General features: G+C 31.5%; 1 protein-coding gene across 2 annotated transcripts; it reads right to left on the bottom strand.

Moving 5' to 3' along the window:
• Nucleotides 1–10668: 10668 nt before the first annotated feature.
• LOC132760407 (presenilin-2-like) lies at nt 10669–22538 on the bottom strand. Of its 2 annotated transcripts, XM_060752382.1 has the most exons (12): nt 22521–22538; nt 21014–21154; nt 20226–20446; nt 17902–18052; nt 17302–17369; nt 16798–17018; nt 16070–16168; nt 15465–15575; nt 14656–14685; nt 13424–13675; nt 12489–12601; nt 10669–11487 (listed from the first exon to the last, which is right to left on the bottom strand). In XM_060752382.1, the coding sequence occupies exons 2-12, from the start codon at nt 21113–21115 to the stop codon at nt 11332–11334; spliced, it is 1524 nt and encodes a 507-aa protein (XP_060608365.1). In that variant the 5' UTR covers nt 21116–21154; nt 22521–22538; the 3' UTR covers nt 10669–11331. The 2 variants fall into 2 exon arrangements, with proteins under 2 accessions (XP_060608365.1, XP_060608366.1); XM_060752383.1 differs by lacking the exons at nt 14656–14685; nt 22521–22538 and having other exon boundaries at nt 21014–21181.
• Between the last annotated feature and the right edge of the window lie 4831 nt (nt 22539–27369).

Raw genomic sequence — 27369 nt, 5'->3', positions numbered from 1 at the left:
TTTCAATTTTCAAAATTTTAATCACTGATATCACTTTCTATGAATCTAAAACAGGTCAGTTTTTGTTCAACAAAAGGAGCTTATTCAGATTCCATTAGTTGGGGAGATAAACTATACACATTTTTGTACATTAAAAAGGACAGAGCAATAACTATGTAGCTAACATGGTCTTTCTGCTAGATGTCAGTGCATACCAGTGAATACAAGAGACAAAAACATTTTAGGATAGTCAATAAAGCAGCAGTGTTAAACCCTAATCTATCTAAAGTCAGTATAATGGACTTGCCCTTTGTTGAAATTTGCCCATGCCATTGTAATTTTAAGGGATTTCAGGAACATTGCATCTAACATGAATACATAGCCTGGTATAACCCACATGTAGCAAGATACTTGAAAGAATGTAATGTGACTCAAATATACAGCATTAATGATAAAAGCATCAACCCAAAGTCAGCATATATTTATCCACTCTGACCTGGAGAACTAAACCCTTTAATATCATGTATGAAATTTGCAGATTTCAGTTCCTGAAAAAAAATACCTATATTAAAAATACTGTTAGAGAAAACATGAACCTAAGGTAGAAAGTAAAAACAGGGAATGTGGACTATATCATACAATAAATCACTGATTAGTTACAAGGATCTGAAGAGGCTCCAGATGGTGTTCTCTCTAAGAGTCTGACAGCTGCCTAGGTCTGCTATAACACTTGAAACATGAAAAAATCACAATCTCTCAGATACACTGGCACCATTCACAGACCAGGTGAACACAGCACACTTCTAGCAAGCGCTGACATAGATTTTGCAACTCTGCTGGCATTTTGATTGATGTATCTTTTTGATATTCTAGCTAGCAATGACGATCAAAGGCAATAATGTTATATAATTTCAGAATATAAAATAGCTGGCAATTGGTTAACATTTTAGACATAACATGATCTTTACATAAAGAATTCATCTTTGACAAAAAGTTTCATGTTTTTCATATCTTAAACCACTTTTTTCCAAGGACTATAGAGATATAAAAACTTTCTTCTTTACTGAGTATCTAATAATTTACAAAATTTTAAATATAAAGGTACAGGGTTTTAGAGGATTCCCTAAACAAATTCTGCTTACACAGTGGCTTAAATATACCATAGTGGCTTAAATGTACCACATCATAAAACTTTGTAATATTTTGACTCACACTGGATGTCAGTAACAATAGTGCATGGTTTTTGTACAATGGGAGTCAAAATTCAAACCCTGTAAATTCATTTAAGTCACTCACATAAGTTTGCTGGTGGACAAAATTGCAAAATTCTAGCCCTGGAGTATGTAGACAACTACTACAAGTATTCTGAAACATTTAAATTATGATCTGTAACTTAACAGCAATCTCATTTTCTCTTAGTGTTATATTTGCATTAATAAAAGAATCACAAGACTATATAATAGAATGAAGGCAAGTGTTGGTTTGACATGATTTGGTTACTGTTCTTGAAAGAACAAAAAATGGAACAATTATTGAAATTTATCCTGTAACTATTCCAAGCTAATACAGAAAAAAATCAGATTTTGGTGTTTGTCATATATGCTCCCCATGAACACTGTGCTACTGAAAGTCTTTTTTACTGGGGGTTCCCAACTGCTATAATGATGTGTGCACAAAATGTTAGGGAAATAAAATACTTTGGATAAACCAATATCAGTATAACTTAAAGTTGTTGTATTAATACATAAATTCCTGTCAAGATTTCGATTTAGTTATTAATGTTTTTATGTGTGTTTTTGATATCTAGTACACACTATGCATGAGTAATTGAGCAAGTGTATATTGAGGCCTGTAAGGAAGCATTTTGAGATTCAGATAATCTTCAGATTTGTTTGGAGGGAAGGAAACAAGTTCTTGCAATATAAATGTAGTTTCTGTTCCTCTGTTTTCTTAGGTATGATTCTAACATTACTTCTATTGAGGACCATCCATATAGAATGACACGAGTGTCACATTGAAGGTTCCACGATCGTGGCCGTATGAAAACATTTGCTGATTAGGGCTGCAACGATTCACCAAATGTACAATTTGATTTTGATTCCAGGCACACTGATTCCCTAACATTTCGATTTTATTCATGTCTGATTACTATTTATCTTTAAAGCTGATAATTCTGCTTATTTGCTGTAAAAAACTGAGCAGCCCTTCGCATAGTTTTTTTTCTTTATTTCTTTAGTTGTATAACCATTTTCTCAACTTATTTGAATTTTCATCACTAGTAGTGTTTATGACAATAAAAAGTGGTCTATTTGGAAAATTTTAATCAAACAAACTAAACAGTAGTATGACAAGTACACGTACAGATCTGACTTTTTTCTGAACTAAAACTAGGCTTTTTAAACACATCAACACCTGCCAGTGCTTTCTTTTCATGTGTTGCAGCAAGTTAGTTGTACACATGACATGCCAGCAAAACATATCTTACATGTTGCTTTGTTTAATTTCTTACTAATGCGAAACCCAAAGCATTCCTACATATTTTATTTAAGTTTTGTTTGGGGATTTTTGAGATTTAACTTTTCTACTTTGGAGTTTGAAGCCATTCTGATCTGCTTACTGAAAATACAACATCAGGTGCTCACTGATTGGCTGACCAAGTTAAGTTAATCAATTGTATGTTACATAATAAAGTGGTACACTAGTCAGAGAGGAACATTTATTATCATAATATTATTGTTATTAATTATGAGAATTTTTGTATCACATGTGCAGATCCATATCATATGTGTAATTTATTGTATATTGCTTTATTTATATTCATGAAAGATTCTGTATTTATTTGAAAAAGTTTTAATTCCCAAGTTAACATCACGTTCTGTTTAGCGTATAGTTAAATAGACATTGCGTCATTTGTCATTTGTTTAAGAAATAATATATCCCAAACTGTGATTTTATTGCTCAATAACATCCCTGTTTGGAGTTCGGATGCCAGGAATTATATCACGAGGGCGTAGCCCGAGTGATATAATGATGCGCATCCGAACGACAAACAGTGATGTTATCAAGCAATAAAATCACCGATTTGGATATATTATTTCGATTCTAACACGACATCAACAAATAAATGCTGCCGTACCTGATATTTAGCTAAATTGCGCCTGATTTGTTTCCGTACTTATTGTCAGCGCGTCACATTTTTAGTGGTTACGTCACGTGTATTATGATTACGTCACATGTCTAAATATAGAACGTCAAACAGTGATTTTATAGCATAATAACACACACTTTCGGTTCTTCTATGTTCAATAGGGAAAAATGCGAGTCGTGTTAGAATATTTTATAAACGTCAATTTTTTTCTGAAGAAGACTAAACGTCGAAAGCTTAAGAAACGCGTTTGTTTTTATTGAACTGATTATATATACCTATCAATGAAATTTTCAGTGTCATTTATAGTCGGGCGCTGCCATTTTCAATGTAACTCAATGTAGCTAGGCGAGGTATTTCGATAACTGACAATCGCAACTTTACGGATAAATAATAATCGTCAAGTGTTCCGAGTGAAAACGGAAGTGGTGTATGAAATACCAAATGACACATTTAAAACGGAATAATGAACGATTTTCATTAACCGACTTCCCCGTTCATAGGCTTTGCCTAATTTCATATTATTTTACATTTATGCTTTCCATTATGAAAATAAATTTAATGAATCCATAAATAATTCACTGTACTACCTTAATATGCAGTAATCTGAGAGATAATATATACATAGATATCGGAAATTTTAGTCATTTCAAAGACTGTGTTGTAGATCATACTCCACATACTTCCATTCAAACCACCTGCCCCTTTAAATTGATACAGATATTTTATATAAAATTTGCTTTTTCAGTTTAATACTAAAATCTGTAGCTTAAGATAATATGTTATATTGACTGTTTGTATTAAATATGGTAATGTGATAAGTTTCATCCTTTAAGGATAACTAAAAAAGTGACAATTGAAAGTCATCAAATTGTTCTGAAACTTGATATACAGTGTACAAATTATATTATCAGTAACCATGGTCATATTAAGATGAGGTTTTAAAATTAATTTCAATACAAGTGCTTCTTATTGTCATAATTAATTAGTGTCTGTAAATTTATATAAAAAAACGAATGGTCAAAATATTTATAAACTTTTTATCATTAAGTGAATAACATGATATCCAAGTCTCACAGTGCATTACTGATTTTTATGAAGAATATACTGAAATCTCATGCACGAGATATATGTGCAATGCCAAATTTAATTTCGCACATGATGATTGCATGCAAAAAAATCTTATTTGACACTAAAACTCGGGGGAGAAAAATGACAAATCCACTGTCAATATTTGTCACTATATCTGGTCATAAAGCCCTACCTTTATACAGGTGTGCATCACCTTTCAGGTGTAAATTGACTTTCGTTTTACAGTTAAGTCATTTAATTATTGAGTTTCATGTAAAACCATGGATTCAATAAAAGAAATTTTACCTGATACAATAAATTTCAAAGATGTTTTTGACCCAATTTCCTGTCAATTAAACGCCATATTTGTGATCTACATCCGGGCTTTTGTGTCAACCTGAGCCGCCAGGTGGCGACATGTACAGGTAAAATTTAAACGAAAAAAAAATCAGGAAAATTGACGGAAAGTTTATTCTGAAATCAAAACATGTTGTAATGATTTATTTCCAAGTTTCTTCTTAAATTAAATCGAATTTAAAGGCGTCTGCTACCTATTTTAAATTTAATTTGTGATACAGTTTCACTAAAGCCCGCAAAAGCCGTTTTAATCCGTACAAGTCGAGTAACTGACCCAATCTGTATATTTGCACTAAATATGTAGGAAGACATTGATTTAAGTCCAAACATAATCAATTAACACGAGGGGGGGGGGGGGTGTTACTACAGACTGATGCTTAACATTCAGACAAATCCTGATTTAAACATTTATTGAGGTTTGGCTTCAAACGAAGGAAATCGCTGCTCAAAATTGCATTTGAGCTCCATATGTGCTGGTGAGATTCATATGTGCATAATATAAAAAATAGCAACATAATTATGTATCACTTTCATAAAGCAATCTATAGTTTATTTTATTGTGTAGCATTCTGTAATAAAAACATTATTATCCGAAATAGACACATTTTCACGAGACGAGCTTGAATATAGAAAGAGATAATACGAAAGGTTTTGAAAATACGTAGATATGGTGGGAAGGCCTTGCTTATTTTGATTTATAGACGTCATGTGTACTGCAATCATTCCCTTTTTATGCCGTCATGCATTAATTAATTAACTAATTATTCACTCGACTGCACTGTCTGCTTAATAGGGGAGTAATGTGAGCTTGTTTGAATTTGTTATGACGCTGTAAGAAAGTGAGTGATAAATTTTTTGAAAAAGATCAAAGAAACTTTGCATATTTATTTTCCACATCAAGGAACATCCTTGCATGATATTTACATGGTTCACTTCATGCCCATAGTCGCAATTATGGGTCAATGCCTATTTGACTTATTTTATGCCTGCTCTGTATATAAATTTAAAGATCCATCTTTTGGCATGTCATTATAAATGCTGATGAAACGGCGGTTAGCGTAATACTGGCGCGTCCCAATTATTATTACAGCAATGTTTTCTGTGTCTTTGGTCATCCAACCAATTAGGAACACCCAACATACCTTTGATTGGCTCATATGGTGTAGGGTTTACAATATCGGTCATTGACACGTTACATAAAAAGTAACCGAGGTTACGAGTGGGGAATTAAATTTATAAAGAGAAGCCAGTTATAAATTGAAATTTTATGTTTATTAAAATTCTCATTTCTGTTTATCATGCGATGAAACAGTTATAATATATCGAACTCGACTATGTTCTCGGCCCATATTCTGTAAAGAAAAAACCTTCGATGTCGCACCAGACCATGGTATTCGCTATAACTATAACTTGTGGACTATTAAAGTGATAGATATTTTTATGAATGTAAACATTATTATAGAAACATATTATATGACACGATAGCTTTACAAAGTTCAATACTTTCATGCAGTTTGCATGGTTTGTCCAAGTTACATATCCTTTATTAGTGAATTGTTTATCATACGAGTACTATCCGCTCTGCGCCAACATTTACATGTACTCGGGCCTTTTAGTATTTCTAATGCTAGCATAAGCTAGTGAGCCTTGCCATTGTGGTGGTCAAACACACTAATGTTGCAATTGAACTTTCAGCCAAAGCTACGAAACCTAAATTGTTTCTATACAGTACATTGGCTATTTAATGATTATATGGAAGTGGTCCGTAGTTTTGTAGATGGTTTTCTACATCACTTATGGATCTCTTCAGCACATATATGGAGCTCAAATGTAATTTTGAGCAGCGATTCCTTCGTTTGTAGCCAAATCTCAATAAATGTTTAGATCAAGATAAGCGTAGGTCTGTCGTGATATTTCGTAAAATCTCTGTTTTTTTAGTCCGTTTAGAGACTTTTCTTCATTCACATTGCATGCTTTGGACACACCAGAACCCACGACGGAAAGAATATCTCAATGAAGACTGCATAGAAATACAAAACAAAAATGGGTAATATACATGTAGAGGAGAGTCTGCGATTGACCTATTTTCAGTCACATCTGGTGTTATGCTTCACATCTGGTGCAGTGGAAATTCACTTAAAATTTTTACCGATGCTCATTTTTGAGATACATATGGGGTTCCACCCCCGTGATTAAGTTCAACAAATTATGTAGCAGCTCAGAGTTCTGACCAGCACGTGTGAGACGTAAATGTTGAATGGTCAGTAGTTTGTAACTATATTATATATATATTATATAATTAATATTTGCAAATGCATGCTGGTACAGATGATCTCAGGTTTCTGTCAGATAATGACTAACAGAGAAGACTGCATGTTTGCGAAAAAAAAAAAGATCATAAATAGGCATGGTCATGCGATATATCGTATGATAGAAAGGTATGTATTGCGTGCGGAAATTTAAGAAAAAAATATTTACATACTTGTACACCGAACTCCGAGGTGTTAAGATGCCTGCAAATACCATCATACACTCGGGAGGCATACGCAAGATCAAATATATTATTATTATCATAGTCCTTATTTCTGAGTTCAACCATAAGCTGGTCAAACATACTTACAATTTTGTTACTAAACTTTGAGCACTTCGTTTGTTCAATGATCACTAAATATACTGTTTTTGTTGTCGGCTTTTAGTTAAAAAAAATATATTTTTATACGAAAACTTCCTAATATCAAACTAGCGGCGCCAATACATTCTGAATGCTTAATTTAGACTTCTAGGTGAACTTTAATAATGTCATGTCTTAGTGAACTTCAACAAAAATATATATAGTTCTTCCATCTTAGGAGAAGGAATAAATTTTACTCGATCGGTACTATTTGATATTTGAAATATCTGATAATTTCTATTCATTCTGTTATTTAAATGTCAAACAAACACACATAGAAGATACGTGATTATTTAACACTTCAGCCTATGTCAACTCGATCAGTGTGGGTATATATGTCACAGTTTCTTCTTTCTTTATAAAAAACCCCACCAAATTCAGAAATAAGCGATTAAGCGATTTATTATGTCGAAAGGTTCCGAGCTCTGACATGCACAACATGATGCAGATGGAATGAACTGAGACAGTTACGGTACTCTTTGGACAGTGCAGGTCACATTCGTTATGATTGATCATTAAATCCTTTCTACATGAGTGTAACCTTTGCCTGCAGTTTTACAGATAAATTACTGTTCTGAGATTTAAATAGTTGAAAAGAAACTAAGTGTTGTAAACTGCATGTACAGTGCCATCCACTGGAACATGTCTGGTCGGAACTGTGAATTAATTTGCACGTGCACCGAGTGCTTAGTTTGATACACCAGCCACCTAATTCCACTGGGATCAAGATCAAATGTTGAAATGTGACTATAGGTAATAGTCCTAATTGCTTTGTTACATGAACTAACCTGTTACAATTTTACGTTGTAAAACTTTCGAGCATCTGTTAACAATAATGTTTGGGTTTCATTGCGATAGTTTAGAAAAATATTTATTGAACGAAGCTTACCATTATTTTACAAATCGCAATACTAGCAGCTAGTATAATGTAAATATATTCATACATAGATTTGTTACATGCATTGCATGTAATTGGCATTTTAGAACTTTACGAACATACCTCGTAAAGTGGTTTCATTTCTTCAATACTCGCACATGTTACATATATCATACCCTTTTCGTAATAATCAACCCCCCTTGTTAACATCTTAATAATGTGCGACAAGATTTTGATATTTGTCTAGAGAATTTGCAAAGTTACTGAATATACAGCCCCATCTGCAATTTAGATTTTATGCTCTCTGAATTTAATCTTTTTGATAGTGCGCTCAAATTTATGGTGACTGATTTATATCACCTTCGTTTTGCCGTCTTTTCGCTAGAGAAAAGTTAGAGACTGTAAACATTTCATTGCACATGATATATGTGCTTTGGGTCTGACCCATACATATTTAAGAAAGTAAATTCATATCAGAATAAAAACGCTATTCTCAGACTAGCTATGGCATTATATGCTTTGCTATTGTAACTTCATCAACGTTCAACGTGAATTAACCTAGATTTATATTGAGATTTGAAAGTTGAAACAACGTTTAATGAAGTCTCAATGTTGATGCAACGTTGCAGTTTCCACGTTGGCAAATGTTGAAGTTTCAATGCCATTACAGTTTTGAAAACCCACCATACTTCAGTTTTATAATACATGTACATGTATTCCACTTGCTGTTGGATTAAGTCATTAAAATGTTGAAAATGGTGTGCTGTATTTGCATATAAGGGAATACTTTAAGTCCTTCAAATAATGTGGAAATTGCACCATAAGTAAGCATTGTTTGTTTACAGTTATCATATTGCCTCTTATCACATTTTACTTGTATTTTGCAACTATATCAGACGGGTTGCACAATAGCAAGGTATTTTCTCATCTTGCTGTTCGGGAAAATTAGTTGGGATTGAACCCCGCAAAGCTGGACCATTACTGGCTTGAAAGTCAAATCCCGTTTTCAAACGGTGATGCAAGACTAGTATATGTAATATAATTCCTACAATAGCTCTATTGCGGTTATATTAGTACATATATATTCTAATCTTTAATTCTACTCGCTTGAGTAAATATGAGCGTTCATTGGCAGCTGTGAAATGCTTGTACATCATCGCAGTGTTGTTATATCGCTCTGGTCCTTCGTGGTTATAAATTTCAGGTTTCTTTTGCAGTTTTGAATACTAGTACTGCATAGAAAAGTGCAGTGGTGTGTGTGTGTGTGTGAGATAATATTGCACTTTGAAAAATATATTGTTAAAGCGAGTCTATTTTCACCATTAATTTTTTATTATTATAATTATTATTATTTATTTCTCCTAAGTGAAAGATCTTTCGTACACAGATATTTTACAACAAGACGTTGTTTCAGAGGAATGAAGTTTCTGCCATCGGCATTGTTCGTTTCTTTTGTTTAGTTGGATTCACACCTACACTGTTAACGTTATACGGCGACTTTTCAGCTTTACTGGCGCAGGAAGAATGATGCCCACTCCGTAGGGAAGCTAAATAGAAGGTGATTACCCTATGACGTCTGAAGGCTTTAGGTGAAACAGTTCTTTAATTAGTGAGCGATACGGTTTTCACATTCAAGGTCACTGTGACCTTGACCTTCACGCACCAGTGCCAAAAACAATAGGGATCATCTATCTTATTAAAAACAAAATATTGAAATGGATATAACATGATGCATTAGTTCTATTTATAAATCAACAATAGGATTTATATTGTTGTCCATAATTGAACAGATCAGATTTCATTCAGGGTCACTGTGACTTCTACACTGTGAGCTTGACCTTTATACACCAGCGCCAAAACAATAAGGATCGGTTTGAAGATTATTGGTCAAATGGTTCTCTGTTATTAAGCCAGAACAATTATTTTTATAAATTCAAGACCAGAGTGACATTGACCTTCACGCAATGGCGCTAAAAACAAAAGGGCCTCCTACTCAAAAGTTTGAAGGCTTTGGGTGAAATGGTTCTTTAGTTATTGAGCGAAACCGTTGTCACATTCAAGGTTACTGTGACCTTGACATTCAAACGTCAGTGACCAAAACAATAAGGGTCATCTTCTTATTAAAAACGAAATGATAGAAACTATAACATTATACATTAGTTCTATTGATAAACTAACAGAAAGATTTATATTGTTGACCATACTTCAGCTTGATTGAAGGAAAGGGTCACTGTGACTTCAACATTCATGCATCAGTGCCAAAACAATAAGGCTGATTATCCTACCTTTAGCTCTAGTTTTTGACTGGAAACGTTTTGTAGACTGTAGGTCAAATGGTCCTAAAGCTCTTTTAGCAGAAACAGTTTTAACATTCAAGGCCACTGTGACCTTGACCTAAATGGATCAGCGCCAAAAAAATAATAGGGGTCTCATCCAATGAAGTTTAAAGACTGTGGGTCAAATGGTTCTCTAGATATTGAGCAGTAATAGTTTTCACATTTCGATAATGTATAAAATCAAATATGCATGCAATTTTTTCAGAATCAAATGGTCAATAAGACAACAAGATTTTATAAAAAAAAAGTTTAATTTAGACAAAAGCACTGATAACTTAACACATATTGACATAGAAAACATACACATATGTTAAGAGTATACAAAGCCAGAATTGTACATTTTCATATTAAAAACAAAACTTTTGTCTGAAAATATCAATTATTCAAGGCTCGGAATTTTATTTATTCATTCATGTATTTAATTGTATTTCCGTGACAAATGACATGTTAAAATAAAACAATATTTATTACAGTAAGCACTGACAAAACTAAAGAACAGTTAGTCCAAAATAAATTATTATCTTTCAGTTCCCTTTTCAAGTCAATCTTTACAAGACTGATGTATTAAAATAAATTGTATGAACCATATTCAAAATTTGTTCCTCATAATTTTGGTCAGTAATAGCATGAAAAATGAATTTTAGGCAAGAATATTTTAAGGATAATGATTAAGACATTTTACACAATGCTCACATATCACAAGTAAATGTATTTTTCCAATGTTTTATTTACACATCTTATTTTAAAAGTACACACATTTTGTAACAGAACTTTCATAACTTACTTAACTTGCCATATTAATCATCTTAAATTCAAACATAATTATATGTTATTTTAATCTTTAACTTTAAGCATTACAAGAAAACAATCAGTTCCTCATATCACAGCTTTGACATCAAATATAGACTTGTTCACTAGCCAGTCTGTCCATGAATGGTTTAACTAATTCACTTGTTGCAAAGTTGAAAACCAGTCCAAAAGTTATTGAGATAGGCAGCGCAGGTAAAGCTTTCCTGAAGATTGCTAGTAGCAATAAAGTGAAACATAAACCCTGAAAAAATATCAAATAATGCCATATCAACATTGTAATAAAGTATATGATTCAAAATGTATATAAAATATATGTATTTACCTTTTTGCCTATATTAATTCAAAATCTTATAGAAAATGGTTTCTAAAGTTACAAAATATATTGATTCCATAATGGTTGAATTTTTGTCCGAAAAAAACAACAACAACAAACAAACAAAACAATAAACATAATTTTGAATATTGTTTTTTCCCAAATTCAGACAATAATTCAGTGTAAACTAAACATTTCCAACCACACATCTGAGAGTAAAAATATCCCAAAGTAATTGTTTGCTTCTTTATAAGATTTTAAATTACACTGACACTGTGAGGTCATACAGTGACTTTCCAGCTATACTGGTAGAGGAAGATCTCAGGTACCCCTTGGTGCATTTTTTTTCAGGCACTCAAGTAGAACCACTGACCTTCTGTAAGCTATTTCAATGCAATCCAACAAGTCCATGCAATGTCTGAAGCTTAACCTATGCACCTGGCTCTGTCTTCATAATGGTAGAGGAATAATTACAGATCTATGCCATCCAATATATTAACACCATCCAGCATGTCCATGCAACCTGACCAAACTGTATACATGTACCATTGTATGTTCAATTTTAGTATTCTGATACTGACATCCTTTCAATTTACTAAATTCAAAGCAGGACAAGTCCATTACACAAACATAGGTAAATGTTTAACAATAATGTTACATCCTAGCCTGAACTATAACTGCTATAGACTTGCTCCAGACACAATCTCAGCTTGTCTTGAAATAGGTTTTTCTTATTTACAACTCTACACTATATTGATACATAAAAGTCCAAGGTTTTCTTTTTCAGGGTAAAAATTATTCTTAATTTAGATTTCAAGAAATTGTTTTCTCTTTAAAAGAAACTTCATAACAGAATCAATGTCTATAACATACAAAAAGTTCGTTAACAGTCAATGATGCTATATCTTATCCTATCCTGACATACTTACTATAAGAATAGCCACAAAACAAGCCAGTGTTGTGTTCCAGTCACCATATGATGATGCTTTACCAACAAGTACACCATAGAATATAAAATCTCCAAGCCCCAATTTTATACCTCCTGTAACATGAAAATAAATCAAAATACTGAATTCTTATCTAATATTTCAAAATAATAACAAAACAAAAAAGATTTTTCATACTGACCTAAGTTCAAATACTAAGAAATAATGAAACATAAGCTGACACTTAGTGACTATGGAAAGAATATTTAAATATGAAGTATATAACTGTTAAATGAAAACATATTATAATAACAAAATATTATAGTCTCATGGAAGATGCATTTTGACAAATCAATCTGTATCATCAGCCTTCATGGAACCTTCTTTAAATCTTCCAGTAGATTTTTTCACACCATTTATGGCAGCCAAAATTTTAGTGTACCAAGTTACACAGTGAAACAATGCAAGGTAAATTTCTAAGAAAAGCTCAATCATTTTGCAGTGTCCTAGACAAGACTCGCAGCTTGGATCTCTGGATACATGTGTTCAGAAGCATAGGTCCTACACCATCACCACTGCTCCGAAGATAAGCATATTTTTTAACTGATATGAATATGTATGACATTTGCCTGGCTAAGTAAAGAGTTTCTGGATTGTCAAACCTGTCTGCTAACAACTGTACCACCACAGCCCCAAGCTCTTTTTTGTGCTAACTGGCTTTGAAATTTTTATGTCATGCTATCTTATATTGTGACATCAACTTTATTACCATATTATGACTTCGTTTTTTAACACTGTTTCTTGCAATTCAAATCACATGTACAATCATTCTTATAATGGCAAATACATTATTTAAAGTCTACTGCTGCCAAGAGTTGATTAAGTGTGAAGAGAAGAAAGAAATAAGACGAGGTTTAACATTATATCATTGTACTTACTCTCTTCTTGTTCTTCATCATTATCTGTTGGACCATTTGTCTGGTTTTCTGAGTTTTCCTGCCCACGTCTTTGTCTTGTTCCATCCCAGTTACTGAGAGCATTTAGGGCTGACCTTGCCTGTGTGGAGTCTATGCTAGCGTCGGACATGTTACCGGTCCTTGTTCTGGGAACTCTGTTAGCGTTGGTAAACCCAGCGTCATCACTATCTGAACCACCATCATTGTTGGTAGCATTTGAATTCTCAAATACAGCTGTAAATGTATACAAAGAATGATAGTGCCAAAAATGTTTTCAGAAACTAAAACCTCTAGCTGGAATAATTCAAAACTATGAGTCACAACAAAAAGCTTGTGTATAAAAGAACAAATGAATATAAAAATAATGAAATTGTCTAAGAATTCTCATCAATGATAAAGTAAAGGGTGTAAAACTATAACTGGAAAAAAGTAACTATACAATTATCATAAACAGCACATCCATATTGTTTCCATAAACTTGAGTCCTTTCTGAAGTGAAATTATTGAATAAGTCTCTGTTATTTTACACAAGCAAATTTTCTCCAATATTCAACCACAATTTTAGTATGTTAAGCAATGATTTGCTAAACTCCACCCACTCAGAAAAATAAACAAACAATTAAGGTATCTTGGCTGATTTTTTATGTAAAGAAAACGAAACATTTTACCAAAAATTCAGAAAACTCAATGCAGCCGGAGACCATTTCAGTATTAATTTCATTGCCTTTTGAAAAATAAACCAAGTCAAAGATTTTCAAAACTTATCAATAACTTTTTTTTGTAACTGATGAATATATGCATGAAAACGTTAACTATTTACATGATTTTTATAAAATAAAATTCATTTACAATAGACAAACTAGTTACCTGATTAATTTATCAGAAAAACAACAGAAGGCTAAATGAGATTATCATTGCAGTAATGAAGCAGAAATACCAAGAGTGATGATTATCACATAATATAATGATCATGACCTTTTTAGATGCTATTCAATACATATATTTATTTCAATAAGATGTTTGACACTTTGAAATTTTACAGTAGGTTTTGAGCATAGACGCCTACATGTATATATCTGTACTGGAAAGTTTCATGTAAAATGGTAGATGGGATACATCAGTATCAAGAAGATTGATTCTATAATAAGAATAAAGATAGATAAACAGTGATCATAAAGAAGGTATCCAGCTTTTTCAGAGTCTTTATCACTTACGATTATTATAGCAGAAAGTTGTTTTCCTTTCTGAAATTGTTACTAAATCTAATTACATGTATCAGTTATAACCATTATATATGATTATGAAGTAACTTCAATTTATCTCAACAGTTTTAATCTTTTATCATACCATTAAAGTGTATACTGCACTTGACTGTGTAGAGACTTTTTTTTAAATTTCTAACAATGACTCTTCAACTAAGAGATAAATAGGGAAGAGCCCACGATAATGTTGTAAAAACTCTTAGCCCAACCCTTTAGAATATTGTGTACATGTATTTATGTTGATGTAAATAATTGATGTATATTTATATATGCAATAAAATATTATTAAACTAAGATAAATAGGAATTTTCGGCCAAAGAAAACCCCAACTACATGTAGTATGTTTCACATGTTGTGTGGTATTTATTTAGATGATAATGTAATGAAAACTAAAACTAAGTATATTAGATGCTTGTCATAAATATGTCCATTTCCTTATATAACCCTTGACAGAAACTCATATTTTATTAGTTATACAGATTTTTTGATGGATTATATGGTTCTATGTATATATAACCCAAGCTACTAGGAGAGGGTTATATTGCAAACAACCTTTTATATACAACCATATAACCTGTCAGGAATCTTTTTATGACGAATTTATAATACAGCAAACTTTCTTTTCAGGGCAAACGTGATTTCTTAATAAACTGACAGCAGCTGTGTCTATAAAACTGTATAAACATCAAATGAAAAGCCACATTACAAATATGCGGTATTATATCGTGGTAAATATCCAATATTGTCACGTCAGTTCTTACCATCACTATCCTCTGAGATCCTCTTCTGTACCTTCTTCTTCTTTTTCTTAGCTTCATCATTAGGATGATCCGAGTCAGCACCAAGTACTGTCACCTGCCACATCATTGTTGCTGTATAGAAATATATATAATTATATACACTTGAAATGTGTCTGAAAGACATGACTGCCCCCATTATATATGTTAGGAAACAAAATACCATTATATATGTTAGGAAACAAAATAATAACCATGAATAAAGATATAATTACAGAATAGTTGGTACATGTATATCATAACATTTTTTGCCCTAAAGACCTTTTAAAGTAAAAGAACAGATGGCTGTTGATAAAAACAGTACATGTATTTCAATATTCACAAGGCCTAAAGCTAGGGTGGCTGGGCACAAATTTCTCAGTTAAGTCTGTACTGGAGGCCAAAACTGGAAAAATAAAGTTAAATAGGTTTTTACTTATAAAATATTCTAATACACTTTTCTTGATCATATCTAAATCTTATAAAGCTTGCAGTTCCAGATGTTTAATAATAAGGTAATATTTTTCTTATTATAAAAATACTGTAATATTGCCTGTAATTATTTACTTTCTTTCCTGTCCGGTACTTACATGAATAAATAAGAGCTGGAAATATGGGCTCCCTTCTTTCTTGTGCTGTCTCCACTAACATTCTTAATGGTCCATTTGGGCAAAGTACTGCTACTAAATCTGTCAAATATAATTTCATCAACTTATCATAACTGTTGACCATACGTAATAGTTAATTATATTTTAAACTTTAAACCTGCTTGAACCAAGTGATAAGCCTTTACCACCAATACAGAGCAAGGCCAGTCTGCACAAACCACCCTCTTTACTAATGGTAGCTCATTTTTTTCATTATAATATTGAAATCCATTAAATTTAAAATGGGCTGTTCCAAATTCAAAGCAGGGCAAATCCATTACACAAATTCAGCAGTGTAAGAGTTAAACGTAATGCCTAACAATAATGCATTAAATGATTTGATTGGTGAAATAAAATGCTTTTCATTTCTATTTCCATTTAACACTTTTACTGAATGCATATCAAATAACATTTCATCACTTAAGTGCAATTACAACTCCTGGACTTTACCTGTTCCTGCACTAAGGTTACGGATTTGCTTAACCTATAAAGCCCCAGCAAACTAATGAGCTTTAAATAATTAATTTTAAAATTACTTTTAAAAGTTAATTATTCTTAAAATAATTACATATGTGCCAGTAAGTTACACTTTAAAGAATATCAAAAGACACATTAGGGCTGACCCATGAAAAGAAATAAACAGCTTTAATTTGTACATGTAATATACTTACCCCATATCACCATGACACCTAGGACAACCCAGAGAGTCCAGTCTGGGAGATACTTGATGAAAACAAGGGACATAAGTGCACAAATTGTAATAAGATATCCCTGTTGTAAGAGTAGTGGCCCCTTCCAATGTATACACATCATTCCCAGCACACCAAAGTTCCACATGAGTAAAGCAACACTGATGTAGTCCATAGGTACATTATACGCCTGCAGTATTACTCTGAAGAAACACGTAGAAACAGAAAAATAGCAAGTTTTTGTATATTTATATTCTTGCATATAAGAGTTATCTCCTGTTTACTCTGGTACTAGAAAAAAAAACTCATGTAAAACAAGTGATGTCAGGTCAAAATATATGCACATCCATGCCATGCCATTTTTACAGAGTGTCAAAAATGGCAAGGGAATGTGGTAAAAAACATTTAAAATGTATTTTAAAGAAATTTGACTTAAGTCATAACAACAACGTAAAATTTAAACCCTTATTATAAAACTAGACTTACCCCAGGTAGAGATATGCAAACAAGAATAGAAGTAGGAGAGATGATAAGATCAACCAGCCATGTATCACCTACATCAAAAATAAATAAGCCCGTCTTATTAATGAAATTTTAGAGTAAATAATGGAAAGTATCATGCAAGTATCTGTAAAACACCATTTGAACAAATCTGTAAAGCATAAATCAAACTAAATTTAGAATAAGATAAATGTACTAGCATGCTTTATTACAATTAAGTTATAGATGAACATAAAGCTGTGAGTAATTGCTTGTCAAATTATTGTCTACTTATTAAACCTTATGCTCATTCATTACAGCATGAATAAGGTGGATGAAAAATTGTAAGAAATTTTTTTCAAGCAATTAATATATATATTGAAACTGTAAGAAATTGGCTTAGTTATTGATTTATTGGAATATAAGCTGCAAACACACTGAATTATAAAAGTGGCAATTTTGAAGTTTTCCTGGTAGAGAAGGTCTGTCAAACCTCTCTCTTTATGAATAGTGTCATGTATCCATGCATAATTAGCATGCATCCATGTAGAACCACTGAAACAGTTAAAACAAGCAGGGTCAAAATGGACGGAAACTTGTACCTACCTTATAACATCTGAATTTATATAAGAGTAGTAGTATCATAGTCATCACTATGACAACGCCCAGTAAAATCATGGCATTGGCAACAGACTGCCATACTTTAGTGCCTGTATCTGCATCTGGTTTATCTGCATCATGGAATGGTGTATAGATACTGAAATAATATAGAACATGACAATGCCCCTATAATTACTATTATATCTGCATCATGGAATGGTGTATAGATACTGAAATAATATAGAACATGACAATGCCCCTATAATTACTATTATATCTGCATCATGGAATGGTGTATAGATACTGGAAAAATATATAGAACATGACAATGCCCCTATAATTACTATTATATCTGCATCATGGAATGGTGTATAGATACTGAAACAATATAGGACATGACAATGCCCCTATAATTACTATTATATCTGCATCATGGAATGGTGTATAGATACTGAAATAATATAGAACATGACAATGCCCCTATAATTACTATTATATCTGCATCATGGAATGGTGTATAGATACTGAAACAATATAGGACATGACAATGCCCCTATAATTACTATTATATCTGCATCATGGAATGGTGTATAGATACTGAAATAATATAGAACATGACAATGCCCCTATAATTACTATTATATCTGCATCATGGAATGGTGTATAGATACTGAAATAATATAGAACATGACAATGCCCCCTATAATTACTATTATATCTGCATCATGGAATGGTGTATAGATACTGAAATAATATAGAACATGACAATGCCCCTATAGTTACTATTATGTCTGCATTATGGAATGGTGTATAGATACTGAAATAATATAGAACAGTCTGTGCGAAAGTCTGTCGGTCCTCGGACCTCGCCAACTAAAAATCAGGAGGGCCGAGAAAATTTCGATACAGTCGGTCCTCATGTCCGATTAAAATTTCAGCCAGTTTGAAACAATTTTTGGCCAAAATATGCAAAACTGTTTTATTTATTATGTTTCTGTATATTTTTTTTCATAGTATCTTATAGTTGAGTCTGATAATTCATATTTGCTGAATATTTTTGATTATAATTATGGCAATATCCCTCCCCCACCCCTACAAAAAATACCTTTCAGAGTCCGGGCCGCAAAAAAATCATCAGGGCCGGAAATAAATCTAAGGATCCCAGTCCTTGTGGCTGGAAAAAAATTTTGACTTTCGCATTGACTGATAGAACATGACAATGCCCCTATAATTACTATTATGTCTGCATCATGGAATGGTGTATAGATACTGAAATAATATAGAACATGACAATGCCCCTATAATTACTTCTGCAACAGTCATGCAACTTACCAAAACATTATTGAAACATAAGAATATCCACAGAAAATGCATAACTAAGAAATGTAATTAGATAGTAAATTAAGTATTCCAAGTTTGAAATGAATATCTTTGATACTTTTGGAGAAATGAACTAAAGTTTGTTTTGGTTGGTTTTACAGCACACAGACACAATTTAGGTGATGTGGTGCTAAAACACGAATGATGATTTTGGCTAACCCTGGGTGTTACAAACTTAAAGCAACATCAGAGGTCAAAACCATCTCATCTGCTGGAATTAGGAGATGCACAGACTCCAGTTATTCAAATCCATTTAGTAGCCTCTTACAATCACACAGGGATAAACAATGGCTGCAATTCTGATGCCTCAACCCTTAAAGGCAGCCCCTCAGCCACTAGGGGAAGTACTGTTTCTTTACATCAATCAAGATTTATTTCATCAAATATAATTTTTGGTTTGTATTTTTAAGTCAAAATGACATTACCAAGACAAGAGTCATAATTATTGTGATATACTAGGCTACTAGCTTTAACTGGCTCTATCTTTGAAACTGGTTCCAGGTTCCATTTTTAAACTGGTTGATTGAGACCAAAGATGCCCATGTATGCTTTATTCCAAACATGGACGGGCAAAGAAAAACTACTCTTGCCTTATAAATACATCTTTATAAATATTGTTTGTGGTTAAGTTTTTTTTAAGTTTTCTTTTGTATATTTTTGTGGCAAGTTTTTTTGTTGTTTTTTTAGATCACATTAACAGTTCAGTTAATAAGGACACTTATTTTCTTTATTTCTGTATAAAACATGTACGAGATCTTTTTGACCCGAGATATCTCCGTCAATATAGATCATGGGGTACTATACATTTTTTAAATAATACACTAGTTTATCATTTCAGGAGTTAAGCATTTTATATTACTTTATTTATCTTTAAGGCTTAAAAGGCGTTTATTTTAAACATTTTATTTAACTAGAGATTTCTTCACAATTTGTTTATCTTATACACTTACAGATATGCCCCATTTTTCTGTGTATAAAATGAGACAGAGCTGATGGTTGCCACAACAACTATCATACACAATGTTACAGGTACAAACAACATGATCACATGTTTTGCCCCATATTGTAACGTTTCCTCTTCTTCCTCAACAGCCGCCTCTGACTCGCTCCTCTGCTGACGTTCACGTGACGCTCTCTCCTGGGCATGACGATTGATCGGAAGTGTTTCTACCTGTAGAAACAAAAACAAATATTTTTCAAACCAAGATCAACAATTCTTGCCAATCATCATTTTCTTGCCATGATACAAATTTATATAAAAATCCAAATCCATTTAAGCATAAAACCGTCCAGTATTTCTCTTGTAGGCCATGTAAAGGAATGTGAAGGCCTGGTAGTTAAAGTGTTTGCTTCTCAACAGAATTATGTCTAAGCACTACTAGGGTCACAACCTTTCTCTTCATAAGACATTCATGATAATTAATATCAGTAGACTCAAAATTGGTTCAAATAAACAGTAGCTGAAATTTTTTTTGAAAATGAAGCTTAAAACTGATTACACTTGGAATGCTGCTAGTACTCTTTCATAACTACAATGTACTTCCAAAGTACAGTGCATTTTTTATTATATTTATCATATAATTATTTGATACTAACTTGACATTAATCTTTTCAATCCTTTTCATCATGACATGAAAACTAATAATATTAAATTAATGGCCTATTATAAAGTTCAGTATAATATAAACAAATGAATAATTAAATGATACCAAATTTCATGTTTAACAAGTAAGCTTACAGAAAGATCTCCATTTTCCTCTAATTTGGCATGTGTTACTTGTCCAGCCATTAGTCGAGTAGACTCGTTTGGTTCTTCTTCGTCACTTTGTAATTCACTCATGAAGAAATGCACATCAATGCATTAGTTTGACCTGTGTTACTGCAAAAAAGTTTTGCAGAAATTATGACCATACTTTGTAGAGTACACTTACCATTTTGTCTAGTATTACATACTGCACCTTGGCATATCATTTTTCTGAGTCAATCATGACGGGAGGAGTTATATTCTAATGAAGTGGGAATGAAATGTTGTTATGTTAGGTAAATTATAAATGTGTAGTTTTCAATACATGTATTTGATATTCATTTGTGGAAAGAAATCTTAAGTTTTAGTTAACTACATGTATGTGTATTTTGTGTATATATATATATATAAACTATTATGGAAAAAAAGATTAACAGCTATGCCTTTGTTTTCAATCTTATTTATTGTTAAGGTGATGCAACTATATTAAATTATTCTATCATATTATAGACAATAATAACGATGAATTGAGTAAGAGTCAATGTACTTATAATTTGTATATTTATAAGGAAATAACTTCACATATTACAATTACTTCATGTTGTATCTTTATTAGTTTAAAATATATTTAAGTACAAATGTCCATAAATGATAAAGGTGATGATTATTAAACTTTCTGAAGACATTATCTGGTGTTTTCTTTTTACGACTTCATTCTATTTTTTATCTTGATCATTATTTATAATTTTTCTTGAAAAGGAAAAGTTTATGAAGAAAAGTGAAAAATATAATGCTTAAAAAACGACAACTGGGTTGACCAGAGACAGACTGACTTGGAGCTGGACTGACTAATTTGGGGAAGGGCTTGACCATGGCGTCCTATACCGAGAGAGAGACTTGCACCTCAGTACAACATTAATATGGAAAGCAGTCTTGGCATCGCTTAAGTTAAGCCGTTCTGCCAAAACCCTGCTGCGGATAAGGCACATGGCAGTCAACAGTTAAAGTCATTTCAAATACCAGAGATGATTGGGTTGAATCTGTTGTGACTATCTCGGAGAACTTTGGTCCTAGCAAAGGGATCATTTGAAAGAAAGCTTGAATGCTGTGTTGTCACCTGCCTGTAAACTTTATAGATGTCTTACAGACCATCGGTATGTCTAAACCAACAATTATATAAAAAGGTGTCATTCCCTTTTTCTTATAATATAGACATGACAAGTTTAACCTCTTGAATATACACAATGGGTCTAATGCAGAGCATTGCCAATATATAATCAATGATATTTATATCTTCTTTTTATTAAGGTAGATAACTAGAATTTCATTCTTTTCATTAAACCCACGAAAAATAAATACAGAATTTGATAATCTCAATTATAAAAAAAGTTACCTGTATAGGATAACGAATTAAGAAGAAGGGAGATTACGTCTATTTCTTTTTAAAACTGAAAACTTATATATTGCATCTAAAATGATGTGAAAAAAAAGTAAAGATTACTAATTTTCCTACTTCCTGCTTTATATGTGAAATGTTTGATTAGCTATAATATAGTTTTATTTATGAAGAAGACAACAAATTCAGAGTATATAGAAGCGAAACTATCAAATCTTATAAAGGGTATTTACGCGCAAGTTTATCTAGTTTCTTAAATAGGCTAAATGCAATGTGATTTTAGAAAATAGTTAGAAATAAATAAGTAATTGGTCGTGAGTATCAGATGATATGATTTATAACCAGCAGAAATCAATATACAAATATCTTTCATAAAAATCAAACGCATCGTCATCGTTTTTTCGGCACAGGCTAAAACGCAGACGCTTATGCAGACAATATAGGATATATAGTAAAACGCAGACAATATAGATATAGAGTGTATTCACAAAACGCAGACAATATAGAATAAGAAGGGGTAAATTACACCCTTCAAAGCTGTTTAGATTTGTAAGTTTTAAGATCAAAATTTTCAGATATTAGAAATTTATAGGTATTGATATTAATTAATGAATTAGAATTTTAAAGAAATAGAAATATATTCTATGAATTTTTGATAAGAAATAATAAATAGTGATATAAAAAGGTGTTGTTTTTGTCTTTTTTGACATTCTATGCTTGATTTAAATAAACTTTTATTATTTTAAGATAAATGTCTAATATAAGTTTTGTAAACTTTAATGGGGAGAATTTTAATAAAGAAATACATGTCTGCAAAATTCATTTCACTATATATCTATATTTTCTGCGTTTCTTTGCAATTACTATATACTCTATATTCGTCTGCATTTTACTATATGTTCTACACTGTTAATAAAGAAATACCATGTCTGCAAAATTCATTTCACTATAATATCTATATATGTCTGCGTTTCTCACAAGTACTATTTACTCTATATCGTCTGCATTTAGTATATGTTCTATACTGTTAATAAAAGGAATAAATGATTTCACTATAAGTCTATATTGTCTGCGTTATATATTCTTTAATAACAGTGCAGAAAATGTAGTAAAATGACGACGGATATAGAGTATTATGAGTAAACACGAGAATTAATATATGTATATATAAATCCGTATGATAGTATAATTGTCAAGAAACGCAGACATATAGATAGTATACGTGAAATGAATTTTGCGAGACATGGCCTAATCTATGTGTCATGCTTCATGATTGCATAAGGTTGATGATTGTTTGAAATTGATGATAGAATTAGTGTCACTTGTCACATGGCGCATAATTAAATTGCTCTATAGCCAAAGGGATTAGAGTTACCCCCCACAGTCTTGATCCCCGGTTGATAAGAAATGTGACCAGTGTATTAGTATATTGCCAGCTTAATTAAATGATGTGTGTCTTCTTTGTTTCTGCAAGAGAAACACAATAATTTGATACAATGATGTTTAAAAAAGTACTGTATTAATGAAAACTTCCAACCACTTTAATGTAAATATATCCTAACTTACAGCTAGTACATATGAAAAAAGTCTTATAGTAAAACGCAGACACTATAGATATGGTAACTTATAGTAAAATGCAGACACTATAGATATATAGTAAATGCAGACAATATGAAACATATAGTAAAACGCAGACAATATAGAAATATAGTAAATGCAGACAATATGAAACAAATAAGAAAATGCAGCAGGGTCTTTCAAATAGAAGACTTTTGATAAATGCAGACAATATGAAACATATAGTAAAAACGCAGACAATATAGATATTATAGTAAAATGCAGACACTATAGATAACTATAGTACAACTTTTGATAAATCAGACAAATATGTAAGCATATAGTAAACGCAGACAATACTAGATATATAGTAAAATTCAGGACAATATGAAACATATAGTAAAATGCAGACACTATAGAAATAATAGAGAAGACATATTTGTTTAAGATCTAAATCATTTTGTAAAATGCAGACACTATAGATATATTGTATCAACTCTTTGATAAATGCAGACAATATGAAACATATAGTAAAACGCAGACAATATAGATATATAGTAAAATGCAGACACTATACGATATATAGTTCAACTTTGATAAATGCAGACCAATATGTTCCGCAGCTATATAGTAAAACGCAGACAATACATAGATATATAGTAAATGCAGACAATATGAAAAACATATAGTAAAATGCAGACACTATAGGATATAATAGAGAACATATTTGTTTAAGAATTAAATTCATTTTGTAAACATGCAGACACCATAGATATATAGTAACAGCTTTTGATATATGCAGGGACAATATGAACATATAAGTAAAACGCAGACAAATATAGATATATAGTAAAATGCAGACACAATATAGATATATAGTACAACTTTTGATAAATGCAGACAATATGTAGCAATAAGTAAAACGCAGACATATATAGAGTATATAGTAAATGCAAGACAATATGAAACATATAGTAAAATGCAGACAACTATAGATATAATAGAGACAATTTGTTTAAGATTAAATTCAATTTTGTAAAATGCAGACAACTATAGATATATAGTATAACTTTTGATAAATGCAGACAATATGAAACATATAGTAAAACGCAGACAAATATTAGATATATATAGTTTAAAATGCAGACACCATAGATTATATAGTTTACAGTATAGTAGGAGACAGCCAAAAGCATTAGCCATTAATATATTACTTTCTTGGTTCCACATTTCTTTTAAGTAACAAGAGTTATGCAAAGCTAAGTATTAAATATTTATTTCAAATTAATTATATAAAATCTTAACATAGAATTAAAAAAAAAACCCTTTCTATATATCACTATTTATATATTATTGTTGATATTATGATACTAATAAAACATTTAAATAAAAACATTTCTAATCTCTAATTAAAATGTTATTTTTGTATCAAATAATAATTCTTATAAATCTCTTATTTTATAAAGTTAATCTGAAAAAAAAAAGTGGTGACAAGCTGTTAAGAGTCTAATTCACACCTTCTATTTCTATATCCAATGGTAGGATACTACGTCATCGCGCACCTGCTGAATGCTCCCACTTGGACCATTTTTTCGTCGACTCAAATGTAAAATACAATTTTATTATAAGAAAACGTTAAGAGTATTAAAAATCATGTAGCCGCACCAAAGATGGCTATAGTACTTGACATAATTGTAAAAAAAGTTTATAGATTTATTGCCTGGTTTAGGCCTGAAAACGGGATAAGTGTTTTTCTCTGAATGCTCCCACTCGGACTTCTCCCGAAAACATATATAAATAAGGTTGAAAACCTTCTTTAAAATTATTTTTAACGTACCGGAACATAACACCGAGTCATGTTTTACCCATTATTCTATATTAGTTTCAAATGTTTCTAAAGTCAGTTTTTCTTAATTCTTTTTATAAAAATGGAAAATGCTCCCACTCGGACTCAACTTCAAAGATGCTCCCACTCGGACCTAAATATATACAAATTTTGAAAGCACATTGCTGTCTTAAGATATAATCATTTTTTTTCAAAATATCTTTATATTCACGTTCATATATTCAGTAAGAATTCAATGAAACAGCATTTTTAAAATACGATACTAATATTTAAATTACTAAACAGTCTTCGTAAATATTCTTCGATTAGAGGAAGTATAAGGGAAAAAGTTGTGTTAAAGCAATTCCTCGTTTAAAAGAGTCGCTTAAATAAGAAACAAATTGCTTTATCACATTTTTTAAAAATGGTAAATTATAACGTTTTGTTTTGCAAGAAAGTATTTGAATTTGTGACCAGTATGGGAAAATGGTATAAACACATTGCGACGTAAGGAAGCTACATGGCAGGACATCTTGGGCAAGCGGCAAAAAAGCTGGGGGAGCAAATATTTTTAGATACAAACTGTGGATATATCTCATTGAGGAGGAATACTCTAGGAAAACATAAGAATAATATTCTTTGAAGTAATTGTCTTTTGTTCAGTTTTTTTTGCGTTAATTTTTGACAATGTGTCATAAAGATCAATTCATCTGAAATGCACTGGAGGATAAATTTCAATAAAGTAAAAATACCGCAAACAAGAATTGACACTCTCCAGTTTTGGAAGTTATTGCTCTTTTATTCACTGTTTTTGAGTTATTGCTCTTTATATTCACTAATCATTAGTTTTCAAAGACCTAACTCTAAATCATTTAATATAACTTAAAACTTTATATAGAATGTTATAGAAGTTAATAGAATAGCATAAGACCCAAGAAGTGTTCCACTAATGCTTCTGTGTTGTTTTCTTTGTTGTTTTTTTTTTTCATATGGGTGTTATTTTTGTCATTATTATTTTCTCTAGGCGTATAACTTTCATTAATTTTCACGAGTATCATTACTTTGAATTTTTCACGTTATGTAAGGGTTACTTCCCTTTGAAATTTACTTCTCTTATGCGGATTTTGCTTCTCTGTATCCTTCTTGTATTTTTTGTTATTTTTAACGTATCAAATATCTGAAATCACCCCCCCTTTTTTCTATCATTTTATCAAAATATAATCTCAAATGAAATTTAATCAATATTGTATGTTTCGAAAAGCATTATTTGTAAAGATTATACGATTTACAATTTCATAAAGGACGAGTAATTAGATATAATTTTGTACTAAAGTGTAAGTGAATTCTTTCAGAAAAGAAATGAATGCATTATTGCATACATTTATTTAATGAATAAATATAATGGGACAAGCATTTGCATTCATATATTACATATTCATGATGTTTTGAAATTGTTTTATACCATAAATATTGTACATTATTTTAGACAATTTCAATTGTAACGCCTGAAATATAACTTACTATGATCTTATTACCAAATATTGTAAAGGACTGTGATAAAAGATACTATGA

This window comes from Ruditapes philippinarum, unplaced genomic scaffold (assembly GCF_026571515.1).
Source record: "Ruditapes philippinarum isolate M1 unplaced genomic scaffold, ASM2657151v2 ctg10552_1_1_1_1, whole genome shotgun sequence".
Classification (NCBI taxonomy): domain Eukaryota; kingdom Metazoa; phylum Mollusca; class Bivalvia; order Venerida; family Veneridae; genus Ruditapes; species Ruditapes philippinarum.
This window is presented reverse-complemented; position numbering and strand designations above follow the sequence as displayed.